We start from the raw sequence: 19,767 nt of genomic DNA, 5'->3' as shown, positions 1-19,767 counted from the left end.
TCTATTGAAGCACGAATCTGTCGCGTTTGATCTCGCTTTACCCACCGAGCAAACCCGGTGTCTCTGGCTCGACATATGACTGCCTTGCTCCCCCGCTCCTTTACACATCCTACGACAAAGCAGTCGACAGGCAAATTTTCGCGCTGAATCTGCTGGCAGTGGGAGACTGAAAATTACTTTTGAGGTACAGTTTCCTCGGTTTCAATTAGAGCTCGTTGCGCGTCCCTCCTGTCCAATCTCCCGCGACACTCTCTAGAGCCAAACATTCCCCTTTACAATCGCATGTGTGACATGGCCGCAGACCGTACTGATGAGATGGCGTTTTGACATAGCAGGCTGGCAGTGACGTAGTCACTTTATCTCAACGACAATGGCCGACGGCGAAGAGGACTTTTCGTCTCTTCCTCTCCCCGATCGATTCACACACAAGGTTCGTTCGGAGTGTTCTTCCACGGATGCATGCATAAAGAGGCTAATACGGTGCGGGAAAACAGTTGTGGAAAGTGAGAAAGGAAGGTTATGAAGATGCCGCAAAGCAGTTCGAAAAGACGCCCGATGAATCAGATCCTGTTTTCCGCCCCTTTCTGCAGGATACAGGGTTGTGGAAGGGCGCCGTCGCAGACTCGAACGTTGCTGCGCAACAAGAAGGCCTAGCCGCATACTGCGCGTTTCTAAAATACGGTGGTGTCCAAGCATGTGTGAGGTAAGAACGGACGGGGCGTATAATTGCTGGCTGGTACTCACTTTGTTTTTACCAGGACGCGCGGTGTTACTATCGCAGCGATTGCCGAGAAAGGTCTGCCGTCAGCTCGTCCGGCAGCCAAGGCAAATGCCCTTGAAGCGTTGCTGTTGTGCATCGAGCTCGACAGTGCAACTCCGGTGATTGAAGAGCTGCTTCCTTTCCTATCACACAAGCAACCCAAGGTAATTGCGGCGACATTGGCGGCATTGACATCCATCTACCACAACTATGGCTGCAAGATCGTCGACCCCAAGCCGGTTCTGAAGAGCTTGCCCAAGGTCTTTGGACATGCGGACAAGACCGTCCGCGCGGAAGCCCAGAATCTGACTGTCGAGTTCTACCGATGGCTCAAAGATGCCATCAAGCCGGTTTTCTGGGCCGATCTGAAGCCCGTCCAACAACAAGATTTGGAGAAGTTGTTCGAAAATGCCAAGCAGGAGGCGCCGCCGACACAGCAGCGATACACAAGGGCGCAGCAGGAGGCGATGGCCTCCGCGCCCCCGCCCGGCGAGGACGGCGATGCAGGCGGCGACGACGCCGGGGGAGGGGAAGGCGCGGATGAGGACGGTGAAGAGCTTGACCTGGCTGAGCCGGTTGACGTGATGCCCAAGGTGCCCAAAGACCTACATGAGAGACTGTCGTCGTCAAAGTGGAAGGATCGAAAGGAGGCTCTGGATGATCTCTACAATGCACTCAACGTGCCTCGGATCAAAGACGCACCGTTCGATGATGTCGTAAAGGGGCTGGCAAAGAGCATGAAAGACGCCAACATTGCCGTTGTCACTGTTGCGGCAAACTGTGTGGATTTACTGGGGAAGGGTCTTCGTAAGGATTTTGGCAAGTATCGATCGTTGATCATGGCACCGATGCTGGAGCGTCTGAAGGAAAAGAAGCAGTCCGTCGCGGACGCCTTGGGTCAGGCTTTAGATGCCGTGTTCGCGTCAACGAGTCTCTCAGAATGTCTAGAGGACATCTTGGAGTTCTTGAAGCATAAGAATCCTCAGGTGAAACAAGAGACGGCCAGATTCCTGATCAGATGTCTTCGGAATACGCGCGACGTTCCCTCCAAAGCCGAAGTTAAGTCCATAGCCGAAGCCGCGACGAAGCTGCTTACGGAGTCCAGCGAAGTGATTCGGTCTGCAGGCGCCGAGGCTTTGGGTACGTTAATGAAGATCATGGGTGAACGGGCTATGAATCCATACTTGGACGGCTTGGACGATATTCGCAAGTCAAAGATCAAGGAATATTTCGAGACGGCAGTGGTCAAGGCTAAAGACCGACCGAAACCAATCGTCGCGCCTCCAAAAGCAGCACCAAGTGGCTCCGCCAGTAGTGCTGGTGGTGCTAAGAAGGCCCCTGGGGGAGCCAAGAAGCCCACTCTAGGTCTCAAGAAACCAGCATCGAGCGCGGCTCCTCCGCCGGTAGAAGATCCCGCGCCATCCCCGCAACCGCAACCCAAGCCCGCACCAAAGCTAGCGCGGCCCGGGGGGCTGCCGAAGCCAGGAGGACTTGCTACCCCTGGGAGCGGGCTCAAGATGCAGCGTCGGATCCCAGCCGTTGGGGCGGGAGCCTCACAAGGTTCACCACAGCGTCGCCCGCCGTCACCGCAGGACGATGAACCAGCACCGGCACCGGCACCAGCGGCTCCAAAGTTTGGACTCGGACGGGGACTTGCTGGGCGCCCGATCAGCAAGCCTACTCCTGCTGCTGCCGCCCCGGCGCCAGCAGAACCGGCTCCGGAAGCGCCCGCGGCCGCTCCGGCACCTACGATATCGTCAGGCCTGTCTGCTGTGGAGCGCGCCGAGCTGGAAGAGCTGCGAATGGAGAGGGACCGACTGGTAAAACTGGTTGAGGATCTCCGGTCCGAGAAGTCAAAACTGTCATCGCAGGTGATGGAGCTCCAGAATCAGAACGCGCAACTGATCGAAGACCACACTCGGGACGTGCTCAGCATCAAGGCCAAGGAGACGCAATTGGTCCGAGCGCGCAGCGATGCCGAGGCCGCCGAGCAGACTGTGCAAAAACAGCAGCGGGAAATCGAACGTCTAAAACGCGAGCTGTCGCGGGCGCTGCGAGCGACGGCAATGAGCCCGCCGAACCCGGAACTGTATGGCGTGGGTGGCGTCCCGGACATGACACCGTTGTCGCCCGACACGGCGACGTTCAGCAGCAACGGGTCGCGGGCAGGGCTGTTGGGGTCACGCTACGAGCGGCCCTCCAGCTACATGTCGAATCATAGCGAGGACAAAGAAAACGCGGGACTGGGATCCCCCGACCATGGAGGGCGCGATTCAGTGCTCTCGCGGCGGAAGATCAGCCCTCCCATCGGCTCGGGCTATTCGGGCCGGGGCAGCCCCAGCAAGCCGGGCCTAACCCGGTACGGCTCGACGGGGAGCAACCATACTGACGATCTAGGAACGTCAACGGCAGGCACAACGATGACCACGCGATCTAGCGAGCCCGGGGAGAACTGGAAGCGGGCGGCAGAAGTCACGAGCCAGTTGAAGGCGAGAATCGAGCAAATGAAGGTATGTTTTGATCTTCGAGTCGTAGAATGATGACTGCTGGGGGATTCTGACGTAATTCATAGGCACGACAAGGGCTCAACAAAACTTCCTCGTCCACCACCACGAGCCATTAGAGCTAGAACATACGATTCCGTCATCCATTGATCGGTGTCTGGGGCACGATTATTCTTCCCCGGAAAGTAAACTGCACGATACGATGATACGTCAAATCAGTCGGTACAGATATCCTCGTTTTCAACATTCAGGCCGTCAATCGGAATTCTTCCAGGTGGATTGTTCATTGTTCATGCTTATTGTATGGTATGGTTAGGGTGTAATAAACAATTTAATCGCAGTATAAAACTTAATAATATTGCCATCTAAATGCGAATGTTCGTGCCTTAGTTATTGTCTTTGCCCTGAAACGAGTCAAGATGATCTCTTTCCGGCCATTGTCTCTGCGTGCGCGAGCCGTGTCCTTGGCCTCATTCACTGTGTACCCCATACAGAGCCATGCCACAGACCAGGCGACTCGTGCTCCACAGCTTGCGACCTAGATCCGACAAATACGACTTGAAGCTTGCTACTAGCTTTTGAGAAGTCATCATCATCTCGCATAATGGAGGAACTCTCATCCTGCACTCCTCACTTGAGGCACCCACCAATTTTCTCTCGAGGGCCTGGTTGATTGACAGGCCCAAGCATCATCATCGCTCCAACAGGATGAGCGCGAGAAGGCAATTCATCAGTTTTCACAGCATAGTACGACATTTTGAATCGAGAAGGGAGTGCTAACAGCAGTACGGACAACAGCGCAAACACGAAGGCCGGTGGCGGAGGGGTTCAAGAAGCCGCGATACAATCGGTCGCAACTCATTCGTCTGATGTATGAGCATGCTATGTCGACGCCGTCACAGGAGAGCTTTCTGCGAGCTTTTTCTTCTTGATTCTCTCCAGGTATCCATGAACGGAAACGAACCTCTAGACGAGCAGATTTGAGGAAAAAATTCTTCAGCTTCGCAGACTTCCTTCTCCATTACTTCTTCCACGATTGGTGAAAGCAGCTGGAGCAAAGACCCCACGGCCGCCCTCAGATTGCCATTCCGTGGCCAGGCCGCCAGAGGCGTACAACAAGGTGATCAGTTTGCAGGGACACCCGATTGGCTATCTTCTCTACAAACCAAATGCCTCGCTCGGGACCGACATCGGTGTGTTATCAGAACAAGGTTCGACATAGACGAGGGAGTCAAACGCTTGCAGGATGACCGCCCTGAGGCTCCCCCCGTGATGACGACGGGAGTTTGTTCGCCGGTGAACCGTCGTTTGAATCATTGCAGGTATAGCGCACATCTTGCCGCACTCCTTGACGAGTGGGAAACGTGGCAGAAAGCTGGTATTCAGCCCCAGTAGTCTGCGACCGAGGTGGTTTTTTTCTTACTTTAGCCTACTGTCGTTTCCATATAGGACGAAGTCCAAGAAAACAACCCTTTCGATTCTGAATATGTTGGACGATCGAGTCGCGCATTTGATCGAGGAGGTGAACATTGATCAGCCACGCAAGGAATCACCCTTACCCCAACAATACACACCTTGTTTGGCTCTTTCCTCATATATTTCCAGCCCATTTCAACTCATACATACAGGATCGAGTCTTATCTCCCGCCTCAAGCAGTCGGAGATCTTCTTCCAGTCACTCGGACGCTGTTTCTGACGGATGATCACAGAATCGAATCCCCTTCCCCCAGATTTCTTGCCATTCACCGCGCAATTGCGCGTATCCTTCAACTCTCTGCGGCTGGAAAAGTACCTACATTGACAAAATCCTCAAGGACGTGGACGGCCACGGAGCGCACGAAGCTCAGGCGGACGGCTCTACGGAGCTAGCCAGCTAGGTCTTCTCTGCGTCTGAAGAAAAAAAAAAAAGTACGGAGTGCATTGCACTACCTACAGTACTACTAGCACTCAGCCTTGCCGCTTCTCCATCCCTGAGTACGAGTATGAGCGGCGAGCTTTTCTGGGTGTGGCTCAGTCACTGATTCCCAGATTCATTCGAGTTGCAAAACTTGAAGTGTCTTTGGTTCGCACAGCAGATGAAACAGAGACACTCTTTTTACTTTTACATCTGAACATTGAAATCATCAAATTGATTGATTCGATTCAAAGTACTCCGTACAGAACCTTGAAACCACCCGGACGCAGAACAAAGTCTACAACCAACCCAGGTCAAGCAGAATTGCTACCAGACATGCTTCCGTCCTCCACTAGTACTTGCCCATGTACGGTGCGACCTTGCACCAGACTGTACATGTCCCGGCAACTGGGCCGGTCGGATTTCTTGTCATACACAATCCTGAATTGACGTAGTGGAAAGGTGAGATCAAGTCTCTCGAAGTAAACCTCCCAGCAATGACATACTCGTAACCCTCCTCAGCGCCATCAATTTTCACCCGCAGATCAGTGATGAAAAAACTTCCCAGTTCCCCATTCCAAACCCCTTGAGCATGAGGAACCGTGCGACGGCGCAGTACGTAAAAGATGTCATCTTCGTCTGCAGGACCATAATCGATAACCTCTTCGCCTCCATGATTTTCATTGTCAGGTAACTTCCGAGCCATTACCAACCAGAGCTTGACCCATGAAATGTCACGGTATAAGATGAGCTCATCTGCCGGCTGTTGGACCCTGAGTTCCAAAATCACGTATCCCTGTGTCAGGTCTCCAGTACTGTTTTTGCTACAGAGATGCATCCACGTGAATCTGTACCCGACCGGCTCATTTGAGGAAGCTCCGTTGTGACCCAGGGTCCGTCTCGATTCAAGCCATTTCTTCACCTTGGGTTCTCCGAGGGCAATTTGCTGGTGAGAACGACCATCGAACGTCACCGGTCGAGGCCAAGCACGTTTCGCGCGTCTACTCGACGATGGTTTCACCCATGGACGGGGTTCACTTTTCGCTGGATCACCGTTGGAGACCGTCATCGAATTCCTGGTGTACTGTTCTGAATGAGTGACTTTTGTTGCAAAGATGGAAATGGGTCGAAGTCGTCATGTATATAGATCGAGCTGATCAATGTGAGATCGTGGTTCAGATGCCTCTCACATGTGGGATGTGCAGAGCTTCTCGAGGAGTACCCAGGTACCTACTTATATAAATCGTCCTGACGAGAACGAGGAAATTGAAATAAACGGAAAATTTCGTCAATCTACTGAAAACTGCTTGAATTGTTCCGATGGTATCATCTTTTTGATTGTAAACATCCTGCCATGTCGAGGATACTTCCCGTACCGTGTGTGAAGTTCGTTTTCCTTGAGTTTACGAACAATGATATTGTTGCTGCTCATTGTCTGACACGAACCTCTTGAAAAGAAGTAACGCAGGGTTGTCCTTTGACAAGCACAATTGACAGTAGCATTATTTTCAAGTGTCTTTTGTTCATGATCAAACGACTCTTGCCTGCCGGACGAATCATCGCTTGTCATCTGTATGTATGTCTATATAAAAAAGTAGCCAGTCTTGCAGAAACGTTGACTGGTAAACCTCACTGGCGAGAAAACGAAGCTGACGAGAACCAATTACCATCATTTATTCATCAGTACCTCGGTCTTTTCTTCAATCATCAATTGGAAAGGTTGTTGTACATTCAAATCCTACGTTTTTTATCATGGCAGGGCTGCTACCACGCATCTCTAGGTACCTAGTACTACCTACTTATTCCTTTGTCTGGCCGACAGGCCTCCCATTCAAGGGATGTAGCGTTTGCTATGATATGTTGATTCGGTACGAGGAATCAACTTCTATATCTAGGTGAATACGAGATGTACCCAATTTTCTCATTGAAATCAAGCAAGGCGCTGTGGCTTAAAACGGTAACTGGAATGCTATTGACGGAATGGCTTTCCTAACACAAAGGCCTCAGTGTCAGGAAGTACCTTAGGTAATGTATACTCGTGGTCCTGCCTAAGGATACGAGGTACTTGTACCGTATGCATGGATTCAATCCATCGGATTAGGGTTAACTTGTTTGACAAATAGTACCTAGGTAGTATCCACCTTTTTTTTGGGTGCAGACATCGTGCTGGAGCGAGAACAGCCGCCAGAGACAAAACGTTCACAGAATACCTATGCTAGTACAGAGTCGTTCGCAAGGAAGGTGTTCAATGAAAGTTCTACGTAGTAGTTCTCAGCAGATTCTTACACAACATCAGTACTATTCGAATTTGTTAACTGGGTATGTAGGTGGGTTGGCACAAAGTTATGATAGTTAGCTTTACTACTAGCATTTCATGCTTTCAAAGCTGCTTGCAACTACTCCGTACAAAGGCACTGCACAGAGATACTATGAATGGATAAAATCCCGAATGGCCAATGGACAAACCGACGCTTCTCCCACCTAATTGATCACATTGTCATCACCCAAAGCGATCGAAAACGCTTCCTTCCTCCAAAGTCCAAAGGTCCTTGCAATATGGCCGGTCAGTGTCAGGATTGTACACGATCGTGAATTCAGGCAACTCGAATTCGCGATCAAGTCCTTGGAAGCGGATAGTTCCGGAAAGGATGTACTCGTAACCTTCCTTCGCGCCCCAGATTTCAATCAATACAACATCGACGTAGAAATTGTTCTCCGTGCGGCCCTTCCAAGTCCCGTGAACAGCACTCGTTTTAAGAGAACAGTCCCTCGCGTAAACGAAGAAAAGCGAGCGATCGTCCCCGGACTGAATTCGGCGCGAATGGGCTGTTTCTTTAGGCATCGGAGAGCAATCGTTGCTCTTTGGCTGGGCCAAAGAACACTCTGCCCTTCCGGCTGCCGGATTTTCAGTTCCAACTGCACGCCTCCTTCCACCAGCGTGGTGTTTTCTTCAACGAAGCTGCCTGTATGCATCCACTCGAAACTGCAACTATAGAGGTTGTTTGCCGTCTCGGAGGCACCGGTTGTTTCGCTTTGTCGATGTTGTTGACTTTGCGACATGTTCAACGCTTAGTGTACAGCCTCGACTACTATGTATCTCGTCAGTCAGATCGCTTTCTTCTCGGTGAGTTGTCATGAGAGCTAATCAAACAAATCGATGTCGTGGTATTTGTGCTTCCAGGCCTGAGGTCTCGAATGATGCCACGTATTTTATACCCGCTGGGTGGGAGTGAGTAAGGCCGAAATCCACGCAAGATTCCGCCAGTTCCCCGAATCTCCAGGTTCGACATGTCGGATTGCTCCGGTGACAGGGCCTCCCTGATCTCTCATCACCGTGGACGACTTCATTACCTTGACTGATTTTGGTTTACCCTTGAGCCCGCAAACAATGACATTGTTTCTGCTCGTTGACTGGACACAACGAATCAATCGAGGTGAATGTAAGAATAAAGAGAGACAAGTTACGGCGTGAGAATCCTATGACATACGGTACATCCGAAAGATAAACCGTGACTGTTGAATCCGGACGACTTTGTGCGGCATCAAAAAGGTAGAGAGATACAAGGATGGATGACTAGGAGGATCGTAATTTTCTTTAGTTTCATCCAAGAGATACCGTATCTGGACTCATGAGAGAAAACTAGTTAGTAGGAGTACTTTGATGACATTGCAACCGAATCAAAAAATTAGACAAAGAGATAAGGTAGGAAGGCTGCGAGACAAAGGTCTATCCGGTCGTAGGCCTACGAGAGTACAGTACTACGAGTACGAGTAGTACTCTCGGCATCAGGGGTAAATAACGTCTGATATTGAGAAAAAGTGGAGCCTGACTAGTTAGGGACTAGCGCGGAGGGCCTGAGGCACTGAGGCTACGGAGTAACTAATGAATACTGGTAAGTTTTGTGTAGTGTGTATAGGCTAATCCCCCGGACTCCGTATCCTCCACACCATAGGTACTCAACAACGGTCCCGCTCAACAACAACAACAGTTCTGTCCATCGCGTCAACCACGCGTCAACATGGCGACCCCTCCTTCCACACACCCGAAGAAAGGCCCTAACTCGTGATGAAAGGATTCGAGCTAAGACTTTACGCGATCATGGCCTTTCATTCGGAAAAATTGCTAAATGTCTCGGAAAAACGGAGAGCGCCATCCGCTACGCGATCCACAATCCCCCCGACTAACGCCCCAATTCAAAGAACGGGGCCGAAAAGCATCTCTTACGCGTGAACAGGAGGACGAGCTAGAACGATTTGTCACGAGCAGCCCCCAGGCACGCGAAATGACCTACGAAGAACTCGCAACGCACCTGAATTTCGGTGTTGGCCCCGAATGCATCCGCAGTACCTTGAAACGACTCGGCTATGCACGACATCCTGCCGTGAAGAAGCCCGAACTCTCGGAAGCCAACAAGCAACAGCGCTTACGATTTGCCCTGGAACATGTGAATTGGACCAAAGAACAGTGGGAATCGGTGCTGTGGTCCGACGAAACATACATTCAAGCTGGCCCTCAGGGGCGGCGCATTTTCGTCACTCGCAAGAAAGACGAAACATATGATCCAACGTGCATAGCCCCTACTCCGAAGCGAGGAAATGGTATAATGTTTTGGGCCTCATTCGCAGGGACTCGGAAAGGTCCATCGCTTATTTGGAAAAAGGAATGGGGTTCCATCACAGCAGAGCAATACACCGCGCGGGTTGTACCTTTAGTTCGGGAATTTCTGGCCCAAAATCCGGGCCATCTTTTTATGCATGACGACGCTCCCGCTCATGCTGCCAGCCACACGGTCGAGGCCCTACGAGTCTACAGAATCACGCCGATAGAATGGCCACCTAACTCACCGGACCTTCATCCCATGGAGAGTGTGTGGAATGCCATCAACGACTATATAGAAAGGCACTTTCCACGCAAAATGAGTGAACAGGAACTCGTTAAGGCCATTCAGGAGGCCTGGGAAGCCATAGAGGCGGAGTCTTTCGATGCTTTAGTTGACTCTATGCGGCGCCGATGTGAGAAAGTGATTGAGAGAGAAGGAGGATGTATCGACTAGATTGTACATCCGGAGTACTGTACAAGTTACAGAATAATTTTCCATTAAGTTACTGTAGTGGTAGGTTATTTAAATCTCGATCTAACTAGTTAAACCAATCAAAGTAAATTGCGCGCACAGTTTGGAATCCGACATTAGTTTTCCCCCGGGGTTTACTCCGTCATACTCCGTACTCCATGCAGTACTGATCAAATCCCATCTGATAAGATTTGATTAGGGTATCGTGAGCAAGGCAGCCGATTACCTATGTATGAATGGGGCAAACCCATTCAAAAACAATAAGCCGCAGTGCCGCCCGCAGGGATGCAAAGATGCTGTAGCTGATTTTCACGCTCCCGAGATCGGAAAACCAGAGATTCGAATAAGTCCCTAGGTTTAAGTTATCGCGGCTGCGCTCATCATGGATGATGAACAAAGAAAAAAAAAAAAAATAGAAAAAAAAAAAAGGTCGCCGATGGAAATAGGAATACTTGGCCAACGCTAGAGATGATGAGGAGGAGTGCAGAGTGGACGGAAGCGAAATGTCTGTATGCAACGCGCCTAATTGAACAGTTCAATTCCTTTTTTTTTGACTTCGTAGATGCTTCCGCTATGCAGTCCAGTGTAAATAAGCATCAAGTCAATCCTCGGTTCGCCTTCCCCAACTCAGATGACTTGACGACCTATTCCGACGACTCGACTGCACTCGTACGTGCGTCTCATGACTCGTCCATTTTACTTCTAGGTTGCAGCCGACATCAACTACACGGCGTCATTCGGCTTTGGGTGACAAGCTGCTTCGTCTAAGATTCAAGACATTCCACATTTTATACATTGCATGATGGTTCTTCATTGAAGTCTCTCACCCAGAGCCTGAATGACAAGTCGTAAGGCCAAATGTATTGTGATCGGGGTATCTATGTCATGGGAATATAAAACATTAACTCAATGTTACTTTTCTCTTTTTCTTCTCATTACCGACATCAATCCATGCTCGAGGATCCATCATCTAGATCTTGACGGCGTTCTCAACCGCCTTGCGCTTCTTCTCCTGACGGGCAATGGCCTTGGGACCCATGATACCACCACCCCACTGACGACGCTTCTCCTCGTACTTGTCGCTGTAACCCTCCTTGATGGCCGTCACGAGCTTGGCGAACTCGGCCTTGTCCTCATTGCGGACCTCGGTAATGGCCAGCACGGCGGCAGTCTCGATTCGAGTTAGCTGTTGAGTTCATCCGTGAGACAAGGAGAGACGAATTTACCTTCTTGTGCACGACAGTGCCCAGACGAGCCTTGCCCTTGATGATGCCGTAGGGAACACCCATCTTGCGGCACAGGGCCGGCAGGAAGACAACCAGCTCGATGGGATCGACGTCGTGGGCGATCAGAACCAGAGAGGCCTTCTTATTCTCGACCAGGCCGACAACGTGGTTGAGACCGTACTTGACGGTGTAGGGCTTCTTGCTCACATCCTCCTTCTTCTTGCCCTCGGCGATGGCGGTGGCCTCACGGTGCAAACGCTCCTTCTTCTCGGCCTTGGTCTCGGGGCGGTACTTGTTGAGGAACTTGAAGGTCTGGGCGGCCAGGTTGCGGTCCAGGGTGTGGGAGAACTGAGCGATCGCCGGCGGGACCTTCAGGCGGAGGTTCAAAATCTTCTTCTGGCGCTGCAGGCGGACATAAGCGGGCCACTTGACGAAGCGCGACAGGTTGCGCTTGGGCTGGATGTCCTGGCCGATGCCGAAGTTGCGCGGGCGCTTCTCGAACAGAGGGTTCTACACATGACTAGATTAGACGCAAACCGCTTGAAAGGAAATGCTTGCAGGAGGTACTTACCTTGGGCTTCTTGGTCGCGCCAGCCTTGCCCTGCGGGAAGGGCGCGGGAGCGGCTTTCTTACCAGACTTCGGAGGCTGTCATTGAGAAAGAAGATCAGCAATTGTTTTTTTTTTTCCTACCAGATGCTGCATCTTCTTGAACTCTAACGAGCCGACACGGCGACGCGAAGCGGTTGAACGTCACGCCGACCGTCGGCTCCAGCCAACATCGTCAACTGTGGTCACTCAATGAGTGAACCAGCAGTCGAACGAAACCAAGAAACTCCAGCTGGAGTCTCAGACTGAGATGGATATCGACATTGTCGGTACGAAACCGATGTTGATCCCAATCTCGTCGAGCTCAAAAAGATATTCGAGGTCGAATTGATCAGCTTACCATTGTCGTCGAGGGAGGGTGTCGGCTATAGAGACACTGAATTGACTGACTGGCGAGACGGAGAGAAGAAAAATCACAAGCTTGAATCGAAGATCTAAAATAATCGTGCTCTGTGGGGGGCTTGGCGGCAAGGAAGCGAGTATATCACGTGACTATAGGGCCTGCCCTAATTCATTCCCTAGTTGGGTCTGTACCAACGTTCCAATAATGTCCAACCCATCCAGACATTCCAGAGACGAGCAGCTCAACTGCGTAATTCCTGTACAGCTAAAGCATGATGAAGATTGTATATCAAAGCCAAACCGTCAACGCCCCAAGCCCGACCCAAAAACACTGTAGATCGTAACTACGTTATCGCCAACCACCCAAACCCGGAAGTGCTGACCTCGCAACGCCCGAGCTAGCAGCTTCGGCAGCTTTTCGCTTACCGCGAGAGCCCTCCTGCGCACGGACTCCGGCAACGATCTTGTCTAGATTTGTCTCGACCACAACACCGCCCACGATCATCTCCGAGAGAGTCGCATGCATGGTCTCATAGCCAAAGATGAGGTCCAGCTCGCAGACGTTCTCGAACAAGCGGTCGAGGGCCTCGACGAACACTTGGATCAGGTCGATGAGCGCGAGCGGGGACTCGGTGGACGTGGAAATGATGATGAACGAGAGGGTCGCGTAGGTACGGTAGGTGATTTGGGTTGGGGCGTCGGAGAACCCGCTGGCGCTGGCGCTGGCACTGGCGCCCTGGGCAAGGAGGGGCGGTAGTGGAAGGAAGTTACATGCCGACGGTGGCCGTTGTGAGACGAGCTGGTAGATTTGCGCGATGAGTTTTTGCTGTATTTGGGTATCCTGGGTTGGCAGCTTAGTCGACTGTTTTAGATTCCTGGATGGATGGAGACGCACAAGCTGCGTGTAGAACTTGGTCAGACGCGGCTGGCCGTGGTTGTTGAATACAAGCACTGCATTGATCATCTCGTTTGGCGGTTGGATGATCTGAACGAGACTCCTGGCGAGGAGGGGTGCTGAGATGCGATCCAGTCGGCGGAAACTGCTCGGCAGTGCCCGCGCGGTGGCGCCTTTGCAGATCTCTTGGTGCCTCAGGGACTGAAACTGAGGCTACATACGAGTACGTAGCCAGTAGCCACAGCAGCCGAGAGTTTGTGATTAGGTTATGTCAATACCCCGGGAGCCCTTATATGTAACCGGATATCCAGTTATACTTTTGACCAGATCTTCATGTGATTGACAAGCATCAAGTCTCCAAACACCACCAGCCAGTTATACTACCATTTCTCGCAACGATGACGTCCTACATCTGCCGTGACTGTCTCTCCAAGCTCAGACTTCAAGCCAGCCCTCGTCAGACTCATCATCCTTCTCATCTTCGGCTCCTCTCCCGCCGCTCCCAATCCACCACAACATCCACATCTCAAACCACAAAGCTCCCACTCTCCGCGCTCACACCCTCCCAACTCTCCCTCTACTGGGACACCACCCCTCCCGACTCCACACAACTTTCCTACGCCGACGACTTCTTCACCCCCACCGCGCACTCCCCAACGCGACTCTTCTCCGCCTCGCGCTTCCGGACCATCCCCGCCGACACCGCCGCCCCCGAAGTCGCCTTTCTCGGCCGCTCCAATGTCGGCAAGAGCTCGCTGCTCAACGCCATCATGGGCAAGGAGATGTGCTGGACGTCATCACGCCCAGGCCGCACGCGGGAGATGAATGCCTTTGAAATCATCCCCCCACGCAAAGGCAAGGTCATCAGCAGGAGCAGCAGCAGTAGGATCGTCCTGCTCGACATGCCCGGGTACGGCAAGGCGAGCCGCACAGAATGGGGTGTGGAGATTCTCAAGTATCTCCGCCAGAGGAGGCAGCTCCGTAGAACGTTCCTTCTCATCGATAGCCTTCACGGACCCAAGGATCTTGATCGAGACCTCCTGCTTCTCCTCCGTGAGGCGGCCATCCCGCACCAGGTCATCGTCTCCAAGGCCGACCGTGTCCTGGTCAAGAATAGGTCGCAGTCGCCACGAACTCTCGAGGATCGCGGTGTCGATCCGGCAAGGCTTGCGGATCTGCAGACGAGGCTGCATGCTCTGAGGGCAGAGGTTCAGCCGAACTACGGGCCTGGGGCTCTGGGTGAGATCCTCGCCTGCAGCGCCGAGACCGTCGTTGATCGAAAGAGCAAGAAAAAGACGCCGCTCGGTATCAGTGCAATCCGCTGGGCGATCCTGACGGCTACGGGTTTTGACGGGTCACTAGATTTATTTGCTGCCCGAGTGCAGGAGGAAGCTGCTAATTAATTGCTATATCATTCATTGTTCACCTCATAACCAGTAAGCTAGCCACTTGAAATATGCTTCAGATACCAGTTCTACATGACGGTGACCTTGCCGCATCCTAATCAATAAAATTGACCATGTCCCCAAATTCCTCCAGAAGCAATGGGTCAATTTGCACCTCATTTGCCGCTGATTCGACGGCCTGTTGCCCATCCTGCGTGGATGCCAGTTCCGCAGTATCTGCTGCGACCGGTTCTGGATTCGGCCGCCGATTTCGGACAGGTGTGGTGTCCCTGTCTGGAGTTTCAAGCTCGCTGGCGAACGAGTCGGACAGCAGAGTATCAAAGACTTCCGTGTCTCGCTGCTTGCCAGTCGGCGACAAAGAAGTCAACTTCGTCAATGAGTCTTCGGGTTCGATAAAGGTCCCTGAGCTATCGAACTCAGGAGCGGGCTCGCCACGACGCACGGTGCCACTGATTTCACCATTCCCATGGTCGGGCACGGGCTTCTTGTTGCTGCCATCCAGCAAATGAGGATCGCGACTTGATGAACCCGGGCGCGCAGACGGAGCCAGCAACCTCTCCAACTCTTCATCCCCGTAGTCACTTGAAGAGTACTTCCTCTTATTCCGAGTCCGGGGCGGGTCTTTGCCGCGCGACGGTTGGCTCTTGAGAGCTGCGGATTGTGTCGCCGCTATATCCAGTCTTGCCAGTCGTTCGGATCTCGATGACTTGTTACCTGTCGGCGGACTGTGGTTAACAGCTACTAAATGATTACTTTCGACTCTCTGTGTCAGGTCAAGGATGTCAACGAGGTCATCATCGCCAAATTCGTCATCGTCCAGGCGACTGCCGCTGCCACTCTGCTTTCCACGATTGCCAGAAGTGATGGTCAACGAATTCTCTTTCTGTTGACGCTGGGTGGACCCAGTCGAAGCGCTTTTTGGGATCTTGGGCGGTTTGTCAAGCCCATCACGGCAACAAAAGTGCTTGCATCTGGTGACTGTTAGTGTCGTCAGTCACGAACATGGACGATCGGAGAACCCACGTTGTCTTGTCTTTGCAGCGATGGTTGCATTTCCACTTGCCATTGGGAAGGCGGACTGGCTGATCTTCGCCATCACAAGGCATCGTATTGTCTTTGGCCGTCGTGACCGGAGTATGCTTGTTGGTTTCATTCTTGCTAGGAATGTCCAGTAGTTGCCAATCCACGTCGGAACCTGTCGTCGGTGTCAGCGACAACAATACGATTTCGGAACAGCAAACGGACCTCCTGCGAATATATCCTCATCTTGAAAATCATCCACTTCGATAACCTCCCGAGCAGCAGTCTCGACACTTCTGGACGTGGAGCTCGCTCCGGTACCGTCATTGCTTCTGCGCCTCGAAGTATTCATCGCTGGCTTACGATTCGAAGTGCTCGAGTTGCCAGGGAACCATGAGCTCGGGATCTCCGGTTTCAACACCGCATGCTGCTCCGTCCCAGCTACTCTCGTCAGCTGGTTTCTCTCAAGCATGCACGCTGGCATTACCAATGTCGTCGCACGCCACGAAACACGATATATGCTGAAAGGAACTCGTCAACTCCGCACTGAGTAGGGCCTCTTGCCCATTCTGCAATTTACTCGCACTGTATGCGTCAGAAAACCCGCTCTCATGACCTATCAACGGGACCTACTTCATGCGTCGAAAATCAAGCAGCCGGCCATCAGAAAGCTCGGCCAAGAAGCACACATAAACCGGACGTCTCTGGAAGAACGCCGGCAGTTTCTCGTTTAGGAACCCAATGTTGGCTTTGAAGTTCACTTTTACCGCCTTCCCCTGCTTGGTCGGCTGCAGGACAATCAGTCAAAGGAACGCAATTTCCACAGATCTCGAGCCTACCGTCCCCGCCACTTTGATCGTCACCCGGAGTTTGGGAAAGTCTGCAAGCCTGTTCAGGAGCTTCATCCCAAACGGTGGATTCTTGCTCAGTATCATGTCAATCCGTTGGGCCTCGGTGCTCTCCAGCTCTGCGATGCTCGTGATTCCTGCGCCGGCCAGCTTCCGGACCGCGACGATGCCGATCTGATCAAGCTGCTTCATCTGCAGCGGCGAGTCCTCCCAAGCGCGGGATGACAGACTGCGCGCCAAAGTTAGGGCATTCCTCACCGCAACACCATCTTCCTTGTAAATCTGGCAATCGGTAATACATCGTATCAATCGATTAACGTGATTGAACACCAGTGCTTTATCCTGCTGAAACTGGAGTTTGTGTTTCTGGAACTGCTCCGTCGGGGGGAAATCAACCGCTCCAAGCTCGGATTGAATCAGAAGCGATATCTTGTGGGCTTGCTGTGCTACGTCAACCTTGATGGGGAACCGTATTCCGTTGGCACGATTGATTTCCTTGTAGAGCGACCGCTCACTGGCCTTGAAACGAATGTCATGAAATTCGTCGGCTTGAGCAATGACAGACAACTGTCCGGTGTCAGCACCACACTCTCGCCAAACTTGAGACACTCACCAATTCCGAGATCTTCGAACGCGGCGGCAAGGACATGATGATTTTCATCGTCTCGAACTTGACGTAGTACTTGGCCATCGCATCCCCAAAGGCCGTGGATTTGAGCTTGTCGTCTACTCCCGACACTAGTTCGCACTCTCGGAGAAGTGATATATCCTTTTGGCATATCTGTCGCAACATCTCGTCTTCATCCTTTCGATCCGCCCCCTCCCTCAGTTTGTAGTGGGTTGGATTCCTGCGCATCCGGACAAACAAAAACGTCCCCGCCAGCCATTTGACGGCACTGTCTGCATCTGTCACTGTTCCAAGACCGATCTCTGCGTTGAGATGATCGATGAGATTGAGATGCAAACAACTCTCGAGCGGCTGTGATCCGGAAACGAGCCTCTCGTAATGTGATACTCGTTCTTTTCTGGTCAGAATCACAGCGACTGCCTCGTCGTCGAACTGTGGTCGGCCGGCACGGCCAAGCATCTGCATCATTTCCAGGTCGGAGTACTCTTTGCATCCCCCATCCTGCCAGCAGACTGTGTTCTTGACAATGACTAGATGGCATGGAAGGTTGATCCCGACGGCCAAAGTAGACGTCGAGCAGATGATGCTAATTTTACCGTTCAAGAAACCGGTCTCGATTGCTCGGCGGTCCTCCGCATCGAGTCCGGCATGATGGAATGCGACACCAGCTGCCACGACCGCTGGATCCGTCAGTTGAGGAGTCGCAACTATCAACTTCACTTGCACTTACTCCTCAAATCCGAGTTCTTCACCGCGGGCAACGTCTTTCCCGCATCCCAAAGCCGTTTGTGGGCGGCAGTGTTGGACCACAGGTTAGCAAGGTCTTTGGAGGTGGAGATGGCCGAGTTTCTCGTGCAGCAAAAGATCATCAGCGGCTTTCTCTTCGAGTGCTTTGCAATGATTTCCGGCAGCCTGAACTCATTGATCAGAAACATGCAAGGATCAGCGGCCTGTACTCAGGAATGACCTACTTTGTGCTACAGATGCGGTCAAAGGCAAAGTCATTACCGTTGGACTGATAGCCGTACACGAACTTTTGGAGCTTTACCGGCCTGAACTCCTCGCCAAATCGCTCCCTATGGGCCGGCAGGTGCTGAAGAGTGGGATCCTTGCCCAGCCAGGTGGCTACGTCTTCGGAGTTCGGGACGGTAGCACTGAGAGCAATAAACCGCACGTTGGAGCCGACCGACTTCATTCGCGAAACAACTGCCTCGAGAACGGCACCACGGGTCTCGTTGAGCACGTGTACTTCGTCGATGAGAAAGAGTTTGACCAGCTGCATCAATCTCGCATGATCTCTCCATTTCCGCGTCATGCTGTCCCATTTCTCTGGGGTTGTGATGATGATGCTCGCTGTTTGAATGGCCCTCAGTTGGGTGTAGTCCGTGTCACCGGTCAGCTCGGCGCATTGGAGGCCCAAGGTGGTCAGCTTAGAGGACCAATCGCGGAAGCGCTCCGCACAAAGGGACCTGGTCGGCGCTTGGTAGATCACCTTGAACAAGCCGTCCTTCAAGCTATTCACGAGGCGGCATATGGCCAGTTCCATGACAACGGTCTTCCCGCTTCCCGTTGGAGCGGATACAACCACATTGTAGTCGTTCTGATAAACATGCTGAAAGCACTTGGACTGAATAGCATTGAAAAGGGGAAAGGGAAAAAGAGCCCGGAAGCGATCCGGCAGGTCACTGGTGGGGACTAAATGAATTCCCTGGACTACTGGAGGTGCATGGTTGAGAGATATCTGACGGGGCATCGAAGGAGACGCAGACGACAGTCGCTCGACTTCCTCTGGGGAGCTACCCGGGACCCAGTGGCTGTCTATCTCAGTCGGCCACGGACGGGCCTTGCTCACCGTCGGACGGACACAAACGGGGGCTTCGTTCCGTTTGGGACGGAAATACCGCATCAACGGACTGGATGGCAATGCCGAGTCCGATGAACTGGAGCCGCCAGGCTGGGGCGGCGAGGTCATTGGAGGCAGATCTGCGGGACATACCAGCGTCAGCAGGCAGGAGAAATGCTCTACGGCTGATGCATCGTACCGAAAGAATCCAAGAGATTCCACATAGGTCTACCCATGACCCCTCGTGTGGCAGGCAGTGTCACGAACGGGTCGGCCTGCCTGGGAGCATTCTGGTTCTGCTCCTCCAGCTGAGCGAGCAACTCTCGATCTGGACGACAGTGTCAGTCATTGCACTACAGTTCCCATCTTGGAGAACTGACCGAATGCATCTAGAGGCAGATCGTCGTCCATGGCAGACAGGATGCAGGGGTGATCTCCGCAGCTAACTATTGATTGAGCCAGAGCGATGAAAATGCTCTAAATGGCCACTGAATTCCAGTCTACAACAGCGTGAGATGGCATAGAAAATTCCGTCAGAAACCTGGTCTGGCGATGAAAAGAATTGTTGATGACGGTTGGAGGAAGGAGCGGCCTTCCCAACCGGAGAGTAGTACCCCGGTCCCTTCCCTCTGAGCGAGTAATCCATCATGGTCTACCGGGGGAAAAAGAATGAAGAATCCATAAGCAAGAAGAGGTCGTATTTCAAATCATAAGCCAACAGG

General features: G+C 52.3%; 7 protein-coding genes across 7 annotated transcripts; 3 read left to right on the top strand and 4 right to left on the bottom strand.

The window, feature by feature from the left end:
• Positions 1 to 370: 370 nt before the first annotated feature.
• Positions 371 to 3,383, top strand: VTN31DRAFT_5219 (uncharacterized protein; the record flags this gene model as incomplete). Its single annotated transcript, XM_069405694.1, has 4 exons — positions 371 to 430; positions 495 to 703; positions 759 to 3,270; positions 3,333 to 3,383. The coding sequence occupies 4 exons, from the start codon at positions 371 to 373 to the stop codon at positions 3,381 to 3,383; spliced, it is 2,832 nt and encodes a 943-aa protein (XP_069260732.1).
• A 2,127-nt stretch (positions 3,384 to 5,510) lies between these two features.
• On the bottom strand, positions 5,511 to 6,227 carry VTN31DRAFT_5218 (uncharacterized protein; the record flags this gene model as incomplete). The annotated part of the gene is made up of 1 exon (XM_069405693.1): positions 5,511 to 6,227. The coding sequence occupies one exon, from the start codon at positions 6,225 to 6,227 to the stop codon at positions 5,511 to 5,513; it is 717 nt and encodes a 238-aa protein (XP_069260731.1).
• A 3,058-nt stretch (positions 6,228 to 9,285) lies between these two features.
• Positions 9,286 to 10,212, top strand: VTN31DRAFT_5217 (uncharacterized protein; the record flags this gene model as incomplete). The annotated part of the gene is made up of 1 exon (XM_069405692.1): positions 9,286 to 10,212. The coding sequence occupies one exon, from the start codon at positions 9,286 to 9,288 to the stop codon at positions 10,210 to 10,212; it is 927 nt and encodes a 308-aa protein (XP_069260730.1).
• Positions 10,213 to 11,200: 988 nt separating this feature from the next.
• On the bottom strand, positions 11,201 to 12,406 carry VTN31DRAFT_5216 (60S ribosomal protein eL8; the record flags this gene model as incomplete). Its single annotated transcript, XM_069405691.1, has 4 exons — positions 11,201 to 11,401; positions 11,457 to 11,966; positions 12,028 to 12,102; positions 12,404 to 12,406. The coding sequence occupies 4 exons, from the start codon at positions 12,404 to 12,406 to the stop codon at positions 11,201 to 11,203; spliced, it is 789 nt and encodes a 262-aa protein (XP_069260729.1).
• Positions 12,407 to 12,754: 348 nt separating this feature from the next.
• Positions 12,755 to 13,369, bottom strand: VTN31DRAFT_5215 (uncharacterized protein; the record flags this gene model as incomplete). The annotated part of the gene is made up of 2 exons (XM_069405690.1): positions 12,755 to 13,246; positions 13,301 to 13,369. 2 exons carry the CDS (start codon positions 13,367 to 13,369, stop codon positions 12,755 to 12,757), a joined length of 561 nt encoding a protein of 186 aa, XP_069260728.1.
• A 329-nt stretch (positions 13,370 to 13,698) lies between these two features.
• Positions 13,699 to 14,703, top strand: VTN31DRAFT_5214 (uncharacterized protein; the record flags this gene model as incomplete). The annotated part of the gene is made up of 1 exon (XM_069405689.1): positions 13,699 to 14,703. The coding sequence occupies one exon, from the start codon at positions 13,699 to 13,701 to the stop codon at positions 14,701 to 14,703; it is 1,005 nt and encodes a 334-aa protein (XP_069260727.1).
• A 3,466-nt stretch (positions 14,704 to 18,169) lies between these two features.
• VTN31DRAFT_5213 (uncharacterized protein) lies at positions 18,170 to 19,174 on the bottom strand (the record flags this gene model as incomplete). The annotated part of the gene is made up of 1 exon (XM_069405688.1): positions 18,170 to 19,174. The coding sequence occupies one exon, from the start codon at positions 19,172 to 19,174 to the stop codon at positions 18,170 to 18,172; it is 1,005 nt and encodes a 334-aa protein (XP_069260726.1).
• Positions 19,175 to 19,767: the final 593 nt, after the last annotated feature.

The sequence above is a fragment of the Thermomyces dupontii genome (genome assembly GCF_041956625.1).
Source record: "Thermomyces dupontii strain NRRL 2155 unplaced genomic scaffold VTN31scaffold_4, whole genome shotgun sequence".
NCBI lineage: Eukaryota > Fungi > Ascomycota > Eurotiomycetes > Eurotiales > Trichocomaceae > Thermomyces > Thermomyces dupontii.
This window is presented reverse-complemented; position numbering and strand designations above follow the sequence as displayed.